Below are 18,853 nucleotides of genomic sequence, written 5' to 3'. Positions count from 1 at the left end.
CCCGTAGACAGCAAAAATACTAAGGAAGAGCTATAGGCTTTGATTCTGGATTCAGGGTGGGTTCTTCCCTTTTATTTTCTTATGTAAGGTTATTTCACAGTATTTACATTTCAAAAATAAATTTGGAATATCCAATTGCAAAGATGTAATTAAATATTAGACAAAGGAGAACAGTGAAAACTATCTGAAAATACTTGCAAGCTTAAAGAATAATGTAAACTCCACTGAACAGAAAATATACACAAGAAGCCTTAAAATGACCACACAACATGACCTCCAACATGATTTACTAATTTATTTGAAATTTTGAACAGCAGTGTTTTCAGATGTAAATGTAACAAGCTGTAATCTTCAGAATTTATCTGTGTTTAGGAATCTGGAACAAGGAAGGCAGTCAATCAAATCACACGGCCGTTTTAGAAGTTATCCAAGCATAGATATATATGTTGACTTTACGCTCCACAACCTACACAAAAGTACCCTGGCTTTTTTTTTCATAAATATTGCAATTTACTATAATTATTACATGACCTTTGTTTGAAAAGTAGATCTTGTAACATATTGATAACATATCTTGTAACATATTGTAACATATTGTAACATATTGATATATTTGCTTATCCAAAAACAGAATACAGAAAAATGATTCTCATTTCTCTGTATTGTTTTTGGATAATATATAAGCAAATATATAAGTAAATATCTTTCAAGCAAGCCCAGATTTGATTGACAAAGATTTCTAGTTTCCAGATTTAAGATTTTGCCCTAACAGAAATTTCTCCTGAAAGCAGAGAAATGTTGCTGTTCAGGGTGAAGGTTTTATCAGTAGAGCAAGCTTTCCTTTTACAATGTTTTTACTAAACTAATGCATTAAATAACTTCACTTATGTTTCTTCTTATATCCTGCCTTTTCTCCAGGAACTCAAAATGGTGCACTTGAGACTCTTTCCTTCATTTTTCTCCCTCCTGACAACAATTCCATGAGATCAGCTGGGCTGTGAGAAAGCATTTGGCCCAGTCACCCAACTCATCCTTGTGGCTGAGAGTAGACTTGAACCTGTGTCTTTTCACACCTAGTCAACATCTTGCCCATTTGCAAGAAACCAGCAGATAATAAATACAGCTTATAATTTGTGGAAACTTTAGTGTTTCCTACTCGCATTTTCACGGTTTCTACCAATTTAAGACAGGATAAATTCTACCTATAAGGAAGCTTTTACCATTTAAGTGTAACCTCACGCTTCATAATAAAGCCTAAAGTTGTCACAGCATTACATATTCTATTTCTAAACTGTTCCATTAAACATTTATCCTATTTCCACTATTATTTTAGGAAGGGGGTGGGGGGTGGAACCTGAGTGGCAGAGAGAACATCTAGCAAAATTATCCTGTTTAGGACGGAGTTGACAGCAGGGAGGAAAAATATTTTCCAAAAACCTGAATCTTGTATCAGTGGCGTTCTATATTTGTGTGTATTTATATTTATCCATGTGTATATATTCTAAAAACTGCTGAAAGCTTTATATATATATATAACTAAAAGTAGCAGAAGCCCCAAAGAGCAAATCAGCCAATATATTCATACTTCTGTTGGCAGGATTATAGCTGAAGTGGTTTGTTGGCTGTACTATATATTTTGCAAGCATAGCAGCCCTCCACGAGTTATCTCCCTTCATCGGCTGCAGGTATATGAAACAAAGCACATTGAGGCATTAATCAGTTCAGAATCTTACATGTCTCTCCATTCAAAGGCAATTATCTTCATGTAAGCTCTGCACTGCTAAACAACTGGTTAACTTTGAAGATTATTGTAATCTGCTTTTTTAAAAGGAACAAATCTTTATGCAGAAATTAAAGGACCTCTGGCCTCGCGAAACATGTTAACACCTTGCATCACAAGTATGTGGCTTCTCAATAATGCAGGAATATAATAGACCTGGAATTGCTAATTTGTTGACAGCTTGATTCATGAAGACAGAGGAGTACAGATGCTATGCATGCACTTTGTTTAGGGGAAATAAAAGTTGATAACAAAAATAAATCTTACTCCTATCAAGCTTTCTGTACCAGAAATATAACCCATTAAAATGTAACCTAAAATCAAATGAAGATACTACAATATATTCTAGAACTATAGTGGATTTCAGGAATCCACTTTAAATTTGGTTCACTATGTAAAAGGGGAAATGAATTTGTTGAGTGAATTAACCTATGGGTTTGGAAAGCAATTTAGATTGGGAAGTGGTAATTCTAATCAGCCTTCCTTAAGACTCAGAACCAGACAGCATTTGTGCACAGAAAAAAATAAGATTATGAAGGATCTGAAGTGACTGAAATTTGCAGAAATGTTGGAAAAGTATCTTCGTCACTCAAGTTGACCATTCACTAGTTTGAGGGGGAAAGTGGTGATAGTTTAGACATCCCTAACGGTTTTCCTTCCTGCAACAAACCTGCTCTGAAGTAGGCCAATGGAAATTAGCTGTATCCAGTTTTTCTGATGCAAGTCATAAGCACTGTACTTCTAAACCCATTCCACTGAGTTGGGGGCTTATTTCTGAGATGCAGTATTGGGTTAAAATTTATATCTCCATTATATAAGGGCGTCGGGCACTTTGAAAAGGAAATGAATGTTTCACACCTCCTGCCAGTGCCATTTTTGCTATTGCTTGAAGTAGTCTGACCTTTTCAGTTTCTGCTTATGTCTGGTGGGGGCCTGGGGGGGGAGATGTTAAGCTTTAATCACTCATATGACTTTTAAAGCCACAGTAATGCACAGCAAGCACTTTCTTACTTTGTAGCAGTTGTTAATAATTTCTGCCATTCTTGTGTTAATTCTAAGTCATAAACCACCATTCTATTGAAGTTGATGGTGATGTAGGAAGTAGAAATGCAGTACTAGTATTCCAATAGTTATGGGAGTAGGGGAAAATAATGAAATGTAGTTTTACAATGGGATCCTGTGACCCGGTCAACAATTGTTTCCACAGCTTGGGATATAGATTTCACAATATAGAAAAAGTAACATTGGTCTATTGCAGTGTTTCTCAACCTTGCCAAGTTTATGACTGGTGGACTTCAATTCCCACGCTTGCTGGCTGGGGAATTCTGGGCGATGGAAGTCCACTAGTCATATACTTGCCAAGATTGAGAAATACTCATTCAAGGCTTATCCAGGCATTAAAGCAACCAACATGTGATTTTATATTGAGCAGATTCTTGAGTTAGCTTGACTTAGCTTCTGTAATCAAAGAATGTTACAGGCCATTCCCTGTCATTGCTGGGGCCCCTTCCTTTCTGATGGTTGATTGTGGTTCAGTTTTTGTCTCACAAAAGAGACAATTAAAAAAACGTATGCCTTGAAACTGGAGTTCATTTGGTGTGATAATGTGGTAACTGATGATCTACTTTTTATATAGAATAGGTATTATCCAAAGCAGAGCACAGATGCATAGCATTAAGGCAGCCTGTTACCTGTTAAAGCAAAAATAATGAAAAATTCAGCACTGTCTGTAAGCTATTATTTGCGTAGCACGAAGAATAATGTGGTACTGTCTGACATCCTGACACTCCACTCCCCTTATTATAATATCATCTTTGTGCATTACATCTCTTGTCAGCCTTAAAAGCCTGTAATTACTAAAGTCACAGAAGAAACTGTATTATTTAAAATTAAACACTGATGCAAATCAACAGGGATAAAGATCATTCTGTACAAGAAAATACCACTTTCAAAAAGAAAACATCTGTACAATATTTAAATATTGTATATACATCAAATAATTCTTGTTCATAGCTCATTCCATGGAGTTGCTTATTTGAACGCTACAGAAAGGCATTCACTCACTCATACAGGGGAAAAATGCCTTTTAAAAACACAGCAGTCAGGATAAAGAAATGCCAGCATGCATACTTTATAATTATTCCAGGAGAATAATTATTGGAGGAACAAGTTAGATGCTGTTAATTAAAATGACCCAATCTATTCCTCTGATAGTAAATCAAAGCTTATTCTATCAGGAAATATTATTTATAGGATATAATGCAAAGGGATCCTTATTCTTAGAAAATCAAAATGTTTGCATGATGCAAAATTTATCCCTAAATGTGTTTAATAAGAAATCTGAGACTTTGAGAGGGAAAAAAAAAGAAACTGATTCTATGGCTTTTCCCACATGCATAGCTAATAGGAAAAAAGATCCAGCTAAACAATTAGCTTTCACATATCTTGAAAGCATAATGGATTTCAGTGGATGACAATGTGTTTTCTGTGTTGATGGGGGGTGGGTGGAGTGTCAGCTTCCAGCTGACAAAACAGACCCTTCCGGTGTCATGAATTTGGCCTCAAATCCAACATGTTGGAATTAGGTACCTATCAAGCCCTGAACTGTAGCGCTCAACTGGAAGCAGCCTTCATATTGTAAGTTGTTAGCCTGGAAAGACACACGAGGCTGGCAGTGTATTTTCATCAAATCATCTGTAGTCACATCAGAGATTTGTCCATGGCATGGGCAGTTTTAGACCGACTGAGCAGAGGCAGCCCCGTTGCTAGGGATGTAGTGCTTTCAGGGAGTTTTGACATTGTTTAATTTCCAGAATTCCTTTACAACATGGCTGCTGGTTATCTTACCTGGGAATTCTGGGATTTACAGGTCAACACTACTGGATGACACCAGTTTGGACAAGACGGCACTAGAGTTTTAGTCAGTTTCTATGTGAAGATTGATGTTCCATTCTCCCTTCTTGGATAGAAGTCAGTTAAAGCTTCACTCACATTGAATGTAAATTATTGTTGTGTCCTTTGAAAGCCATTTTAAGTGATCTCAGAAATAATGTCTGTACTCCCCCTTCTGGTTGGAAGTAACACTGCTCAACTACTTCTTTGCAGGGTTTTCTTTTTCTCTGCCAATAAATTACTTTTCCTGGAGTCTATTGCTGAAGTCAGGTCATGAATGGAAGAAGCTCACAAGGAGCTAAATTGAAGACAGTACATTTCCTTCAAGGAACATTCAACTTCTTGAACATCCGTTTATACCAGGCCTGTTAAACTGGCAGCCCAGACTGAATACAGCCTGTGCAGGCCACACCCACCCCAGCTCTGCAAAGGCAAAAACATCGCAATACGCCATGATACAGCCAGCGATGCGAGTGGGTTTGACACCCCTGGTTTATGCAGTTATTCCAAAGGGAAGTTATAGGGAGAACAACTGATTCTGCAAATTGGTAAATACTTGAAACTGTACCTAGTTGTGAATATAATAGTTTTTTTTCCTTAACGAAACAACTTCTATGGAGTTATATTTATATAAATTATTTTATCCACTAATTAAGTTGACCCAGGAAAATGTTACCACTTTTCTTGTATGAGATACCACTCTCAAAGATCAACACAGGAAGTTTTCCCTTTGTTTGGAATGGCTGAGAAAGGCAATGAAAATGGATCCTTTCACTCTACAACCTGAGGATAGAGATGATCTCTGGTTAACTATTGCTACCACACCCCCTTTGTTTGTTTTGTACAAGAACTGGCTAAAGGTATAGATATATAAAGGTATAGATAAATAAAGCCAGAGGTTGGCCAACAGTCAAATGGGAAGTGGGGACGCTATCATTTATAGAATTGGTTTAATCTTTGGGAAGCATTTTTATTCAATACTGAAAAAGAGGGAAATGCAAAATTAAAGTTGGTGTTAATTAATTGGAGAGAACATTATAATTGAGTACTTTTAAAATTATAAATGGCCAATTATTCAGGTGCAATGTCACTTCTCTCCATAGGGGGGAGGAATTCCTTTCCTAAGATAATGTTCTAAAGTGTGTTGGCATTATTTAGAAATTAAGTATACTGGTTGCTTCAGCATTTCCCACAAATGTTACTGCTGGATCAATTTCTTTAATAAGATTGCAGCTCTAACAGGTTTTACTAACTTAAAATTTCATTGAACAGAAGTAAACCCCCACCAGACCAACATGTCACTTGATCCTATAAAGAAACAACAGTTTTGTGCTACAAAGACCCAATTTCTAAACCTGTTCATTTGCATTTTTACATGCTTAAATTCCAGTATTCCTACTCCATCATATAAATAAGAGAGCTTATCTTTTAAAATTACTGAAAACTTAACATATTTCTACTGTGAAACTGATAGCCACAAATCATGGTTATAAACTTAACTTTTAGTGCTTAAAAAAAAATACATCAGTTGATATCCTAAATGTAGAAATGACAGGTTTGATTATTAGGACCTAGAATTCAGAACATATGGAAGACATCAAGTAAAGCAACATGTCTCCCGAATAAATAGAGCAGTAATATTTCAGCGCTTAATTTTCATTACATTTGGGTTGTTACTTTACTGTGTAGCACCTGATAACTCTTACGTTCAGATTCCAAATTGGTAATTTCAAGAACAAAAAGGAATAATAATCAAAAATCCTGATGTTTTCTTTTTCTATGCTTTATCTATCTAGCCAAAATTCAGGGTATTTTTGGCAGCCAGTGAACAGAAAATTGAAACAATAGGTGGTGGGGGCCATGGAAAAGAAGAAAAAAAATCAGTAGTTTAGGAAATCAATGCCAGCTTTTACACTTTTAGAAGTGGCAACGTCAATTGCCATGGCTTTAATCTCAGTGTCTCCAAATTGCATTAGCGTTTTAATTTCCCTCCGGCCTGACACGGATTTGTCACTTCCTGTGAGATCCAATCGGAGGGTGCCACACTTCCTCACTCCACGTTCAGTGATGAAATTCACATTATCGTGTTCTGAGCTGTAGATGTTGATCACAATGACCAGCTGAGAAGGCTTGGCAGGGGTATAGCTGCGGGAGACGGTCTCCCCAAGCGCCACGGACTGGTCAGCTGAGATAAACTTGTCGAAAACGTCAGTGCACCAACGGGTGCCGTCTTTAACTAGCAACTTTTCAGTCGGGTGCTTCCCTTCCACGTAGCGATTCAGGACTCCCACCCCGTAGGTCAAGGGGGAACGGCGCACTTTAATGACAGCAGGATCCAGACCAAAGAGGACTGCTCCTTTGAGGATGGTGAGCCCCACATCTTGAGGGATGATGATTCGGCATTTTGAGCCAAAAGCATTCTGGACAGCTTGTTGTAGTAGTGGGGCTTCTGCAAATCCACCCACAAGGAATAGGAACTTTACATTTATCAGTTCAGGTTTTCCAAAAATCTCACCTGAGCAGAGAAAGAAACCCATGGGGTGAGAAAAATAGTGCATTTACTAAGACCCAGTGAAAAAAGAATCTAGTCTCATGAGAACAGTTTGATAAAAACACAAGGTACAAGAGTATGTATGTGTGTCTATGGGGGTATATATAAATACTTACGGATCAGGATGTTATATATGTTCATGAAGGGAGATAGTGTAAAGAAATCAAAATGGGTAATATTCTTCATATATAATTTGATAATCTCAACCATAATCCTACAGAAATGATAATCTTTAAAAAAAGAATATAATTATTTCTGGCATATAGAATTTGTATTTTTCAGGCTGTATGTTCAGTGGAAATTACTCAAGACTCAACAACTGCTAAAAAAGTGCAGTATGATAAACATTTTGTATTAATTGTCCTGAAGAGATAAGTTCTCTAAATTCTGAATGTTCTGACTCTTAATGAATGTTTTAAAGCCTTATACACCCTTAATACCTACTGAGATGTTCTATAATTTGGTCAATTGTAGGTTTGAAGAGGGCATTCATTGCATCAGGACTCATTCTCAGCATTCCTTGGGAGGACCACTTCACAAAATCCACACTGGAAAAAAAAAGAAACATTTTTTTTAAAAAAAAAACTACCTTAGTTCTAAGAAACTTTCTTGAAGATAGTCATGAAGTCAACGGAGGCAAATTGTACAGGTTAAGAATTACTTTGAACTTTTTTCAATGTTCCATTTGGGGAAAAGACTGAAAACAATCCTACTGAATATTCATAAGTCTACATGTAGAAGGTTAGTACCAGGATGTACATCAGCTCTGACCCTTCAACACCAGCCTCACTGTAGGGACCAAGATTTTAGGGACAGAGGTCAAACAGTTAATGCTCTATCATGTCAGGAATCAATCTCACTTGAACAATCCCATTTTCCATTTAACATCAAGATGCAAAAGTCTCAAGGCAAGGTCAGTCCACATTCCTGTGTACACCTCTACACTAAATACTCCTTAGAAAGGGAAAAATTGTTTTAAAACTGGTGGGAAATTCTTGCCTATTCTGCCACTGAAATGTAACTTGTTTTCTGTTTTCCCTTCTCCCTGCAAAATAGAAAAGAGAGTTTCTCATCTTGATTTGATTGCCACTTGTTACACGCAAAAAGTAATCCACAGCAAGGACATGCTTTTAAAGACGACTATAGGCTTTGCACTAGCAAAACACACATCTGTTTGCAAAAGGAAGGGCACTCACTTTTTCTCAAGAGCTGCTTTTGAGTTGGTGAGCCTTTTTGGATCAGAACAGCATGTGACAATGACGCCTAGCCAGTTGGTGAAACTCAAGTGTCATATTTTGTGTGGACAGAAATGTTTTTGTAGCAGAGAGCTAGATTTTTCACCCTCCTGTTAGAAGAGGCCTTTGGTGCTTTTAAAAAAATCGTAAAGTTAAAATTCTAAAGATATGACATTGACTTGCATATTACGCAAGGGGGGTTGCTCCAAATAGAAGGGAAAAAACTCCCACATCCTTCTTACATGCTTTAAGATTGTTTACATTAGTAAATGCTATGATAAACAGTCTACCTCCTCATGATAAATGGAGCAATTTCACAAAATGAAATTTTAAGGGATAAAAAAAGCTGCGGTTTTCTTTTTTGCAATGGACTAGTTAAGGAGGGAGGTTTGGGTTTGGCAATTTTACAAGCTTAATGCTGGAAAGGAAGAAAAAAAACTGTATATATCTTAAATGTTCCTTCACATAGTCAGCAATTTGTCCAGTTGAACCAATTAATTATTCATATTTCATGCAACTAATACAAGAAACTTTCTGGATTCTTCAATGGTGAATCTTATGTACATCTATTTTTTAAAAAGTATCGATGACTCCATATGATTTATTTCCAGAAAAAAGTCACAAAACAGCTTAATTAATTTCTGACTTACTTGCTTTTCCTTAAGGCATGTTCTACACTGTGACCTCGAAACTTCTTGTAGTAGTCAATGAAAGAAAAAGGCAGGGTGATATTCAGTGGATTTGTCCGATCTGGAGCCGCTGCTCTCTTGCGAGACTCAAACGCTATCATCAGATCAACCCAGGCAGCAGGTCGCTTGATTTTAAATTGTTCAATAAAATCTTCACCAAATATTTTGCACAGAAGTTTTTCAAATTCATAATCTACACCTAAAGAGCCACATGGCCCTCCTACATGAGAAATAAAATGTTGTTAATGGAAATTATTATTTAAGAAATGAAACAGCGAAAAATTATGGGTATAGAGTTTGCCTAAAAAGATTTTGCCTAGAAAATTCAAGTACCTTTCTGTTGTGAAAAATAGCTATCAAAGGCAACAGGAGCATTGCCGTGATTTTTCAATATCTTTCCCATATGATCAGGATATCACATGACAGGAACCAGCTCTGTTTGTTCTTTGCCATCAAAATATTCATGGTCAAACATGCCACCTTTGTATACTAAGTTTACAAGGGGACAGAGCTCTAGCCCTATGTATTCACCCATAGCTGTGTCTAGAAATTTATGTGAAAGACATCCTGGCACCATCAGGAAGTTCATTTATGGAGAAGAATGCAACATCTGTGTAAAAGCCGTGGTTAGTAGGTTGTGCACGGCTGGCCAAAATGATTGTCCCACACCATAACTTACATGTTATTTGAATGTGTCATTTGTCAAGAAGTCCCCAAGTGAATCATATATGCACGCATGTAGTCGTTCTTTAAAGTGCCAATTAGAATAAACTGATACTCTGATCTCAGTAACACATTTATTTATTTGTTTAGCATATGGCACGTGTCACTGAGGTGGCTGCCTGCCTCTATGAAAGGAATCTTTTCGGGCTGTGTTATTTTTACCCACAGGATGTCTGAATGCCAGTAGGCAAGCTCCTTTCTTGTCCCTCTGCAGTTTATTCGCTCACGGGAATCGAGTCGCCGAGCTGCCGACCTCAACAGTGCACAGGCCCAGCATCTTTACCACGTGAGGCACCACAGCCCCACTTAGTAACATGCTCAGTAACACAGAAAAACCCATAACGAATCTGAGGGACAACATTATATAGTAGAATCAATGCACTGTATAATTTCTTCTTCATTTCTTGAAGCAGTTGACAATTTTTGCTTTTCTTCAAAGGTAAGTTTCTTTGGAACAGACTACATGACTTCCAGCAAACCTTGTAACAAGTTGTTTTTTGAGTGAAGAAATTAAATGTTCTATCAACAGTAGGAATGAGGAATCCACTTTACCTGTTGCCTTGTATAGTTCCTTCAGGTGTCCTTCTGGTAACCTGATCTGGTGCACAGTAACGTCAACTGTTCCTCCTCCCCCATCCACAACTATGTAACGGTCACCTGTTAACTCAAAGGAATAACAACAGTTCAAGTTTCCCCTCGCCAGTGGGTATTTTGCATCTATTTTAAAAGCCACTTCATCAAAATTACAAGAAGTTTACACACACACAAAATGCATGTAACTGAAGCCTGTGCCAAAAGCTACTTTTACAGTATGTTTCACCATGAGTTGGTCTGCTACTGAATGGGCAGTGATTTGAAAATGGAGAGCAAATTAGGAATACAGCACATTTAGGCACTGATGCTTGAATAATGTACTGAGTGATAACTACAATGACTTATTTATATTGTGATTTACTTTAAATAATATGTGAGTTAATAAAGATAAATAGGTTGATACTGGTTCCTTCACCCCAAAGCACTGTGCTTTCATTATGCCTTTAAACAACTCTGCAATTGTTCATCTCTTGTTTGGACTAATGCAATGAATTCTACATGGGGCTATCCTTAAAAAGTATTTGTAAGCTTCAGCTGGTACAGAATTAGGTCACAAGCAATCTTGAGCGCCTAATGAAAGGACATGTAACAAATGAGCTGCATTGGATGCCAGGTGCTTCCAGGTGCAATTCAAGGTGACCTTTAAAACCCTACATCAGGGGTGTCAAACTCAATTTCATTGAGGGACGCCTCAGGATTGTGTTTGACCACTGGGTTAATTCTTTAGCCAACACCTGTTTGCTGTTGAGAACAAGTCCACATGGTGGGAAGCAGTGGATGGGTATGGAAACAACTGCAGTGAGGAACAACAGAAATTTTGTTCACTAGCCTAGTCTTTATGTGGCCCTCTGCATTTATTAGAATCAAATATTCACAAAGGCACTAAAAGTAACAAGTCTTGCAGAGAACCCAATTCTGCTGGCAATGCAAAACCAGTGAGACTAAAAGAACGGACACTACCTTCCTCCAACTCGGACCAGATTTCTCCAATGACGTTTTCAACCAAAAAGGTGCGGCTCTGTCGATTTCGTCGAATGTGTTCTTTTGCTAGTGGTGACACAGAGAGAAAATGACTGAGTGTAAAAGAGCAAAAGCGAAGCTGTATGTATATGGAGCAGAAAGGAGGTGCTGGGAAGTGGGCTAGACATCATTTGGTTATGAGTTACAACTAATATATCAATAATCAAAGCTAGAGCCCCAAAGTGGTATAGCTCTAGCTGTAATTCTTTCAACAAATTGACTCAAAGTAGACATCTGTGGTGGTTGAAGGCTTTTAATTCTATATAAACCAAACCTTGTATTGCAAACTTACCATAAACATACAATAAAGATTAAGCAAACCAAATTCTGCTCAAAGTAGCTTTGCAGTATTTTGTTATTAGTTAGGCTATTAATTCATAAATAACTGTGAATAAGAGAATCTGTCTGACATTAAGGCAGATCATTTGTCTCGTTAATCTTAGCAGATCTGTAGAGGAGAAATACACAACATGGTGCCTACCCACACCAAATGTCTTTAGGTATTCCCTTTGTACTCGTAAGTCTCCCTTTCCCATCATATTTCTTAAAGATTATTTTCATTTGGAAAAAAAAAACATCTAAAGAAACCAAGCATGCTGGAAAACAGAAGACGAGCATATTGTATCGTTCTTATCTCCAGCAATGACTACAGGCCCACAAAACAAACAGGATATCCTGCTAGAAAAATTGCCTTCTGTTCAATGGGCATTTTGGAAGTGCTAAATCCCAAGTCCATCATCATCATCAATTTATATGCCATCTGACTGCCATCAATTCCTAACACAACAAAATAAAAAAGAAACTATTATTATTGTCCTTGGGAGTTTTAATTGTTGTTTTCCTCAGATCTAGGAAGAAGGGAAAGGCCGTAGGCCGTCAGGATAAGTTGAATTAAGAGATTCACTGGGAATTCCTGGCAGGAAGCACCTCTCAGGTTGAAATTAGAACCTCTTCCAATTTGCAGTGGTCCAGATTATCTAATCTGAGATGCATTTATGTTTGTTTTTGTTCACAAAAATCAGCATGGTTAGCTAAAGAATGAGGAAAGGCAGGATTTTTTTTTCCTTTCTTTTTTCTCTCTAGTTTTATAAAACAGTTTCACATATTATCTTTTTTTGCCATAGTTAGGTATATCCTTGGGCGCTGGGGCCAGCGTGTAATCACAAGTTCCTATCTGGAGGACATAAGTCTCCAAATCATATAAATAAAACTGTAAATTTGAGTCACTGTTCTTGATTATTGTTTACTAAATTTTATTTAAAATTGTTTGTATTCGTTTGATATCTGTTCCTTAATTTGTTCTATGCCTCTCAGAACTGCAGTGTTTTGAGTTGCGCAGCCATATACATTTCTTAAAACATTTACTTAAGTTAGATCAGTATATAGCAGTTTATTGTTCTCTAAAACCACAAACAATTCACATTTTGATTGGAATGGTATAAACAAATCTGGAAACTCCACATAAGTTGGCATATAAATTCCAAAATCCCCCAAGAGAAAGTTAATAGGCAAGGAACTGTCTTATTTCTGATACCTCATTCTTGGTTTCCCCATTATCAATCTCAGATCAACTTGCAATGACAAATTTTGTCTAAATACTTCCATAAGAAAACTGGTGGACTGCAGGAATTAGGTGTATCATCAAATCAAAGTCTGATTAAAAATAATGGTACCTGGTGTAAAACCTGAGCCAACAGTTTCACTGGGAGTGTAGCCATTGACAGGTGCTCTACTGCTTAGGTCTATCATCTGATGAAGACGGAGCTTTCTGCAATAAATTGATGCAGCTTCTGGTTCCAAGGCAATTATCAGTTGTTCAGGAATCTCTGGGGATGCCATGCCTGCCTGTGAGAAATGAGATGGAATTGTAAAAAAATATTATTTATTTATTTATTCATACATACTTGTTCAAAGTACAGGTATTTCTTGACTTACAACATTTTGTTTAGTGACCGTTTGAAGTTACAATGGCTCTGAAAAAAGTGACTTATGACTATTTTCACACTACAGCATCCCGCATGGTCATGTGATCAAAATTCAGGTGGTTGACTCATATTTATGACGCTGGCAGTATCCTGGGGTCATGCAATCTCCTTTTGTGACTTTCTGAAAAGCAAAGTCAATGGGGAAGTCACTCACTTAACAACTCTGTTACTAATTTAAAAACTGCATTGATTCACTTAACTGTGGCAAGGTCGTAAAATAGGGCACTATTTGTTAACAACTGGTCATAAATTGAGAACACCTGTAATCCCCATCCTAACTTTTTTTTCCTCCCATATCTATTGTATGTTAATTTTTTTGATTGAATAACTGAAATATTTAGGAATTTTTTTACGTAGGTCCTCAGGATGTACAAATAAAGGAGAATATTAATAGTTGGATAAATTATCTATTTGTTAGGCTTTTCAAATTAAGTTGCACAAAACAACCAGCGTAACTTTGCTCTTTTTTTGTCTCATCTGGATTAAATTCAGCTCTTATGCTCTGGAACAGCATCTAATATTTATTTTTTATTATAGTTATAATTGACTTTCCAATAAAACTGCCCAAGTTGTACAAAATGTTTAAAATACATCTGATCTCATGATCACTCAATGTAATGAAAATATTTATGTGGACTACTAAGACTATTTATGCAATGTCTTAATACTCTTAATACAATACTCTTAAATAGAGGCAGTAACTCTTAATTCATTAGAATATAATCTTAATGAATTATATTCATTAGAATACAATCTTGCATTTTTCTGTCTTCCCCACATTGTGCAGTTGATCCAACTGCACAAAAAACTATAGGAGTAATGAGATGAGGATGAGAAAATGATATATGGTATTATAAAAAAAATCTGAAAGGGTTGGAAAAGGTCATGCAATCAAGCCAAAATTAAAATGTATTTATTTGAGCCATGATAATCTTTCAAAAGAAATGTTTCATGGCAGGAAGCAATGCATATTGAAGGTCCTCTTTTTCAAAAGTTAAAGTTCCTCTCAACTTGGCCGTTTTGAAAGCTCTAATATGCCAGACTCAATATTTCAGTCTTGAAAACCAGATTTTGGATATTGGGGATAAATATGCTTACCAGCATTAAAACAGTGTTTTAAATTTTTGGAAGCTATTGATACCAAAAGAAACATCTCCCCCCACCCCCCCACTTATTTATAATTTAGCAGCACTGACAACCACTCCATTTTCAGGGCTTTGAAGCTCAATTCCATGAGTGGAAAAAAAATTAAATCACAATAAGCACAGCTGATGAAGTAGAGTGGAAGACTATATATTTTGAAAGAGTTCATTTTTAAGAGTACAAAACCTGCTTTCCCAGTTAAATGTGGGAGTCAACAGTAAGAAACAGACACAGACATTTTGAAGGAATACAAGTTCCCGCCTTTTTTTAAAAATCAGGATCCAACAATTGGATCACAACAATATATTTCATGTATTTACTAAGATAACAACATTAATTTCTGCAAACTGCTTTTGAGTGGGGTGGATGCAGTAGAGCAGAGTATAATTTTTAATTTAAAAAGCATCCTGTTTTAATGATCTGCATGGCATATATGTTGGACTGGTAAGATACTTTACAAATTATGAAACAATGTTTTCTAATTGGCATTTTAAAAAATAATAATGGAAGGCTAGGGTTAAGTTTCCTTTTATTACGTAGTGCACTAGAGTCCTCTTTTGGGGGGAAGAATACTACTCCAATTCCCAACATATTTCCCTCTCTCTAAAATATAGTAATTTCTCAAAAAATAAAAAATGAGCTCAACACTCTCTCAACTTGGCTGTTTGCTTGTAGATGTTTCATTATCCATGGGAGTAACGATATGTGTGTGTGTGTGTGTGTGTGTGTGTGTGTGTGTGTGCACATGGACATGCGCCCATACACTACCTCTAAGTCATTGTTAAAATTACAGCTCTAACTGCATGGCCTAATTTAGAAACCTCTTGTCCATAACTTTTCAACTAAAACCCTTGTCCACTGCCAATTATCCTTCTACTGGTCCAAAGCAGCACACTCTGAACTTGTCCATTCAGAAGGTTAAAACATCTTAAAATTGGTGCATAGCTTATTCATTTTCCTTTGATGGATTAAGTCAAGAGTTTTTAAACATTTTCAGTCCACAGAATCTACTATCCTGATTGAGAGGCAAAGCTTAGCTGTGTTTCAGTGAACTACTTTTTCCCCCTTGCCCTGCTCTTTCATAATCCTGTGGATTAAACATTTAATGCTAAGTACCAGGAAGAGAGTTTTTTTTAATTAGTAGTTAATATGAATCTGACATACAGCAACGATAACACTTCTGTTAAAAAAAATTATTGAAGAATCATCATTGATCAATAAAATGACTCCTTGATTAATTGAAAGTTAATTGTCCACTTTATCTAGCAGAATTGAATAACACATGAACTTTCATTCATGCCTATGGACAAGTAGGAACTCAATGAAAATTACTTCCAATTAATTATGTGTGACCAAATTCAAAGAATCGAATTATAGCGCGTATAAATATGCACATGAATTTCTTCTTCTTCCTCTTCCTCTTCTTCTACTACTACTACTACTACTACTACTACTACCACTACTACACACACACACACACAACTATCTCTATTATGAATAATATGGCATAAATTAATTCAAACATGACATGATTTGTTGAAATTTTGGAGCATTCAAACAGAAATGAAAAAAGATTAATTATGCTAGTTGAGTGGAATATGCTATCTACCTCTTCTGTTGACCCCTTGGGGGGCTTCCCATTTTCTATTTTGGGAAATTTCAGCCACAAAATGAGGTGATGTGTGTATCTCTTCAGGACCAGTTCTTGGTACCAGAAAAGAGACGTTAATTTGTCCCAGAGCCATATTCCAAGTGTAAATCCTAATCAACCTCTTGCACAGTTTCAATGGGCATTGAAACTGGTTTCAGAAGCAAAATTGCTTTAAATTTTGGTTTTGGTTTGTAAAGTACGTTAAAAATGTGACGAAAAATTAATCCGAGCCCACCACTACATGAAGTACAGGCACTCCTCGACTTATGACCAACCACTATTGAGCCCATCATTTTTGTTGCTAAGTGAGATAGTTGTTAAGTGAGTTTTGACCCATTTTACGGCATTTCTTGCCACAGTTGTTAAGTGCATCACTGCAGTTGTTAAATTAGTAACTTGGTTGTGAAGGGAATCTGGCTTCTCCATTGGCTTTGCTTATCAGAAGGTTGCAAAAGGGGATCACATGATCCCAGGACACTGCAACCATTATAAATATGAGCAGTTGCCAAGTGTCTGAATTCTGATCATGTAACCACAGGGCTGCTGCAATGGCTGTTTAAGTATGAGAAAAGGTCTAAGTCAGGGGTAGGAAAACTTGGCTCTTTTATCACTTATAGACTTCGACTCCCAGAATTCCTGAGTGAGCCATAAAAGGTTGCCATCCCTGGCCTACTGGTTTTTCAGTTGTGGGAGAAATCAATTTTTGACTTGAAAGGGACTGTTTAATATACAAATATATGTCCTACATATTTGTGCAATCCAAGCCCTGCGATTAGGTCTAAATTGGAAGTTGTTAACGTACATTTCTTGCTTCGAGCACTTTAACACAATGATCAATTAGCTTCCTTAATTAATTATGGCTTCAAAATGATACAACCTTATCTCACATGCTCCATAACAAAACATTAATATTAATGTAACAAAGGGGATTAATTAGTGGAAGAATCACCAAAAGAATCACATCCACAACATTTTGTGGTGATAACAACAAACCACTAACAACCATCTGTTTCCACTAACAAAGGATATTTGCATGAATTTCCCCTTAATATTTCAAATGTGATGCATTTCTTTAGTTATTCTGCAGACAGGAAATGATCCTCTGTTCAACCAAGAGGTAAAGCTTTAAATCGCTACTTGCCATGATTTTTAAAAAATTCTATCTTCCTTATATAAACTAATATTTACTCATGAATCAGTAAGAACCATAATATGCTCTAGAGGCTGAGGAATTCTGGGTATTGAAATCCACATATCTTAAAATTGACAATGCTGATCTAATTCATCAGCAGAGAAAAACTATCTAAAAACTTTCAGTAACAAGGTGAAATTATCCGCACACCATTCATTTTTGTCAAGTCAGACACCTTGGGTTTTTTTTTGAAGCAGAATGTGTCATTTTCTTTAGCATTACAAAACCTGGGAGGAAAAGGCATTTACTTCTCAGCTTGTCTACAATCAAGAAAAAAGGCAAGACAGACTAAACTTAAAAGTTTTGCACTGCACACATAAATAAAAATGTAGTCAAAATGAAATTGTTCCAATCTGATTCCTAATATACCAAAATAGCATGATATTTGGGGGTGTGCCATGCCACTCACAGTTTGTTTACTTCAGAAGGGTTTTTACTAATTATAACTTCAATGTACAGTATGGGAAATCACATGCTCCATGCTGACTCCATTGTTTTTGAGTTTCCTCTCTGGGATGTGTGTGTGTATGCATTTATTTATGTGTGTCAAGGTTGGATAATACATTAGGAAGGAGAGAAATATTTATATACCTATCCTTTGTAAAGAGTAATGCTTAACAGATTTGTGGAAATTTAAGTAACAAATTATTCAACTTTGAGGGAAAAGTTTAAACAATTTGTAAACTGTTTCTTCAGCTTCTTTGCAGAGGCAGCATTTGCTGTCTACTGCTATCTTCTCAATTCTGGCTTTTTATGCATTTGACTTTAAGACTTGGTCTTGTGCAACAAGAATTATCCACTCTACCTCTTTCTTCAACTTTCCTGCTCCTAGCTATTGCCTGGCCTGTTATTATTGCTTTCCCAGCTAATTTTTTGGTGTCCTGGTCATGTACTACTTTGTCTTGCCATGTCTCTTCTATTTTTCATTCAATCTTTTTTGTAGGCCAGTTTTGTCTCTTTGGTATCCAGTAAGCCTTCATGGTGTACTAGCTCACTGCATCTTCCTCACTGTCCTTCATCCAGACTCTTCATGTTATTTCCACAGGGTTTGATTTTTCCCATTGATGGTTAAGTGACACTTTTGTCTAGTCCAAACTCCCCTGCAATATACAAGCAACGCTGAGCATCCATTCTATTTCAGTTGGTGTTTTTCCATACAGCTTCAGATGGTCCATTTAAAGAGATGGAATAATCTGGCAGAACTTTTTGATATTATCAATCACTGAATGATATTCCACTATGGCATCAGTTTATGGATGAAGAATTTGTAATGCTACATGAATTGTAAGAACATCTTTGCCCAAGCCAAGCAGAAAAATAACCTTTCCTGCTGATAATATCAAGAAAATTGATATTGACTCTTAAATATAAATAAATGTATTTTGTATATTTAAGATT

At 36.5% G+C, this 18,853-nt stretch overlaps 1 protein-coding gene across 2 annotated transcripts in view; it reads right to left on the bottom strand.

Annotated features, from left to right (window-relative positions):
- Window positions 1–5,876: 5,876 nt before the first annotated feature.
- HSPA12A (heat shock protein family A (Hsp70) member 12A) overlaps window positions 5,877–18,853 on the bottom strand; it is a 37,879-nt gene continuing 24,902 nt past the window's right edge. For both annotated transcript variants that reach the window (XM_026667332.2, XM_087964465.1), the window contains exons 7-12: window positions 13,158–13,329; window positions 11,425–11,511; window positions 10,423–10,527; window positions 9,109–9,367; window positions 7,668–7,771; window positions 5,877–7,187 (exon numbers count right to left, since the gene is read on the bottom strand). In XM_026667332.2, coding sequence (XP_026523117.2) covers window positions 6,553–7,187; window positions 7,668–7,771; window positions 9,109–9,367; window positions 10,423–10,527; window positions 11,425–11,511; window positions 13,158–13,329 — 1,362 coding nt within the window. In that variant the 3' untranslated portion in view covers window positions 5,877–6,552. The remainder of the gene's footprint in view (window positions 7,188–7,667; window positions 7,772–9,108; window positions 9,368–10,422; window positions 10,528–11,424; window positions 11,512–13,157; window positions 13,330–18,853) is intronic.

This window comes from Notechis scutatus, chromosome 4 (genome assembly GCF_049901735.1).
Source record: "Notechis scutatus isolate UNSWTSFEM ecotype Mainland chromosome 4, rNotScu1.2, whole genome shotgun sequence".
Taxonomy (NCBI): domain Eukaryota; kingdom Metazoa; phylum Chordata; class Lepidosauria; order Squamata; family Elapidae; genus Notechis; species Notechis scutatus.
This window is presented reverse-complemented; position numbering and strand designations above follow the sequence as displayed.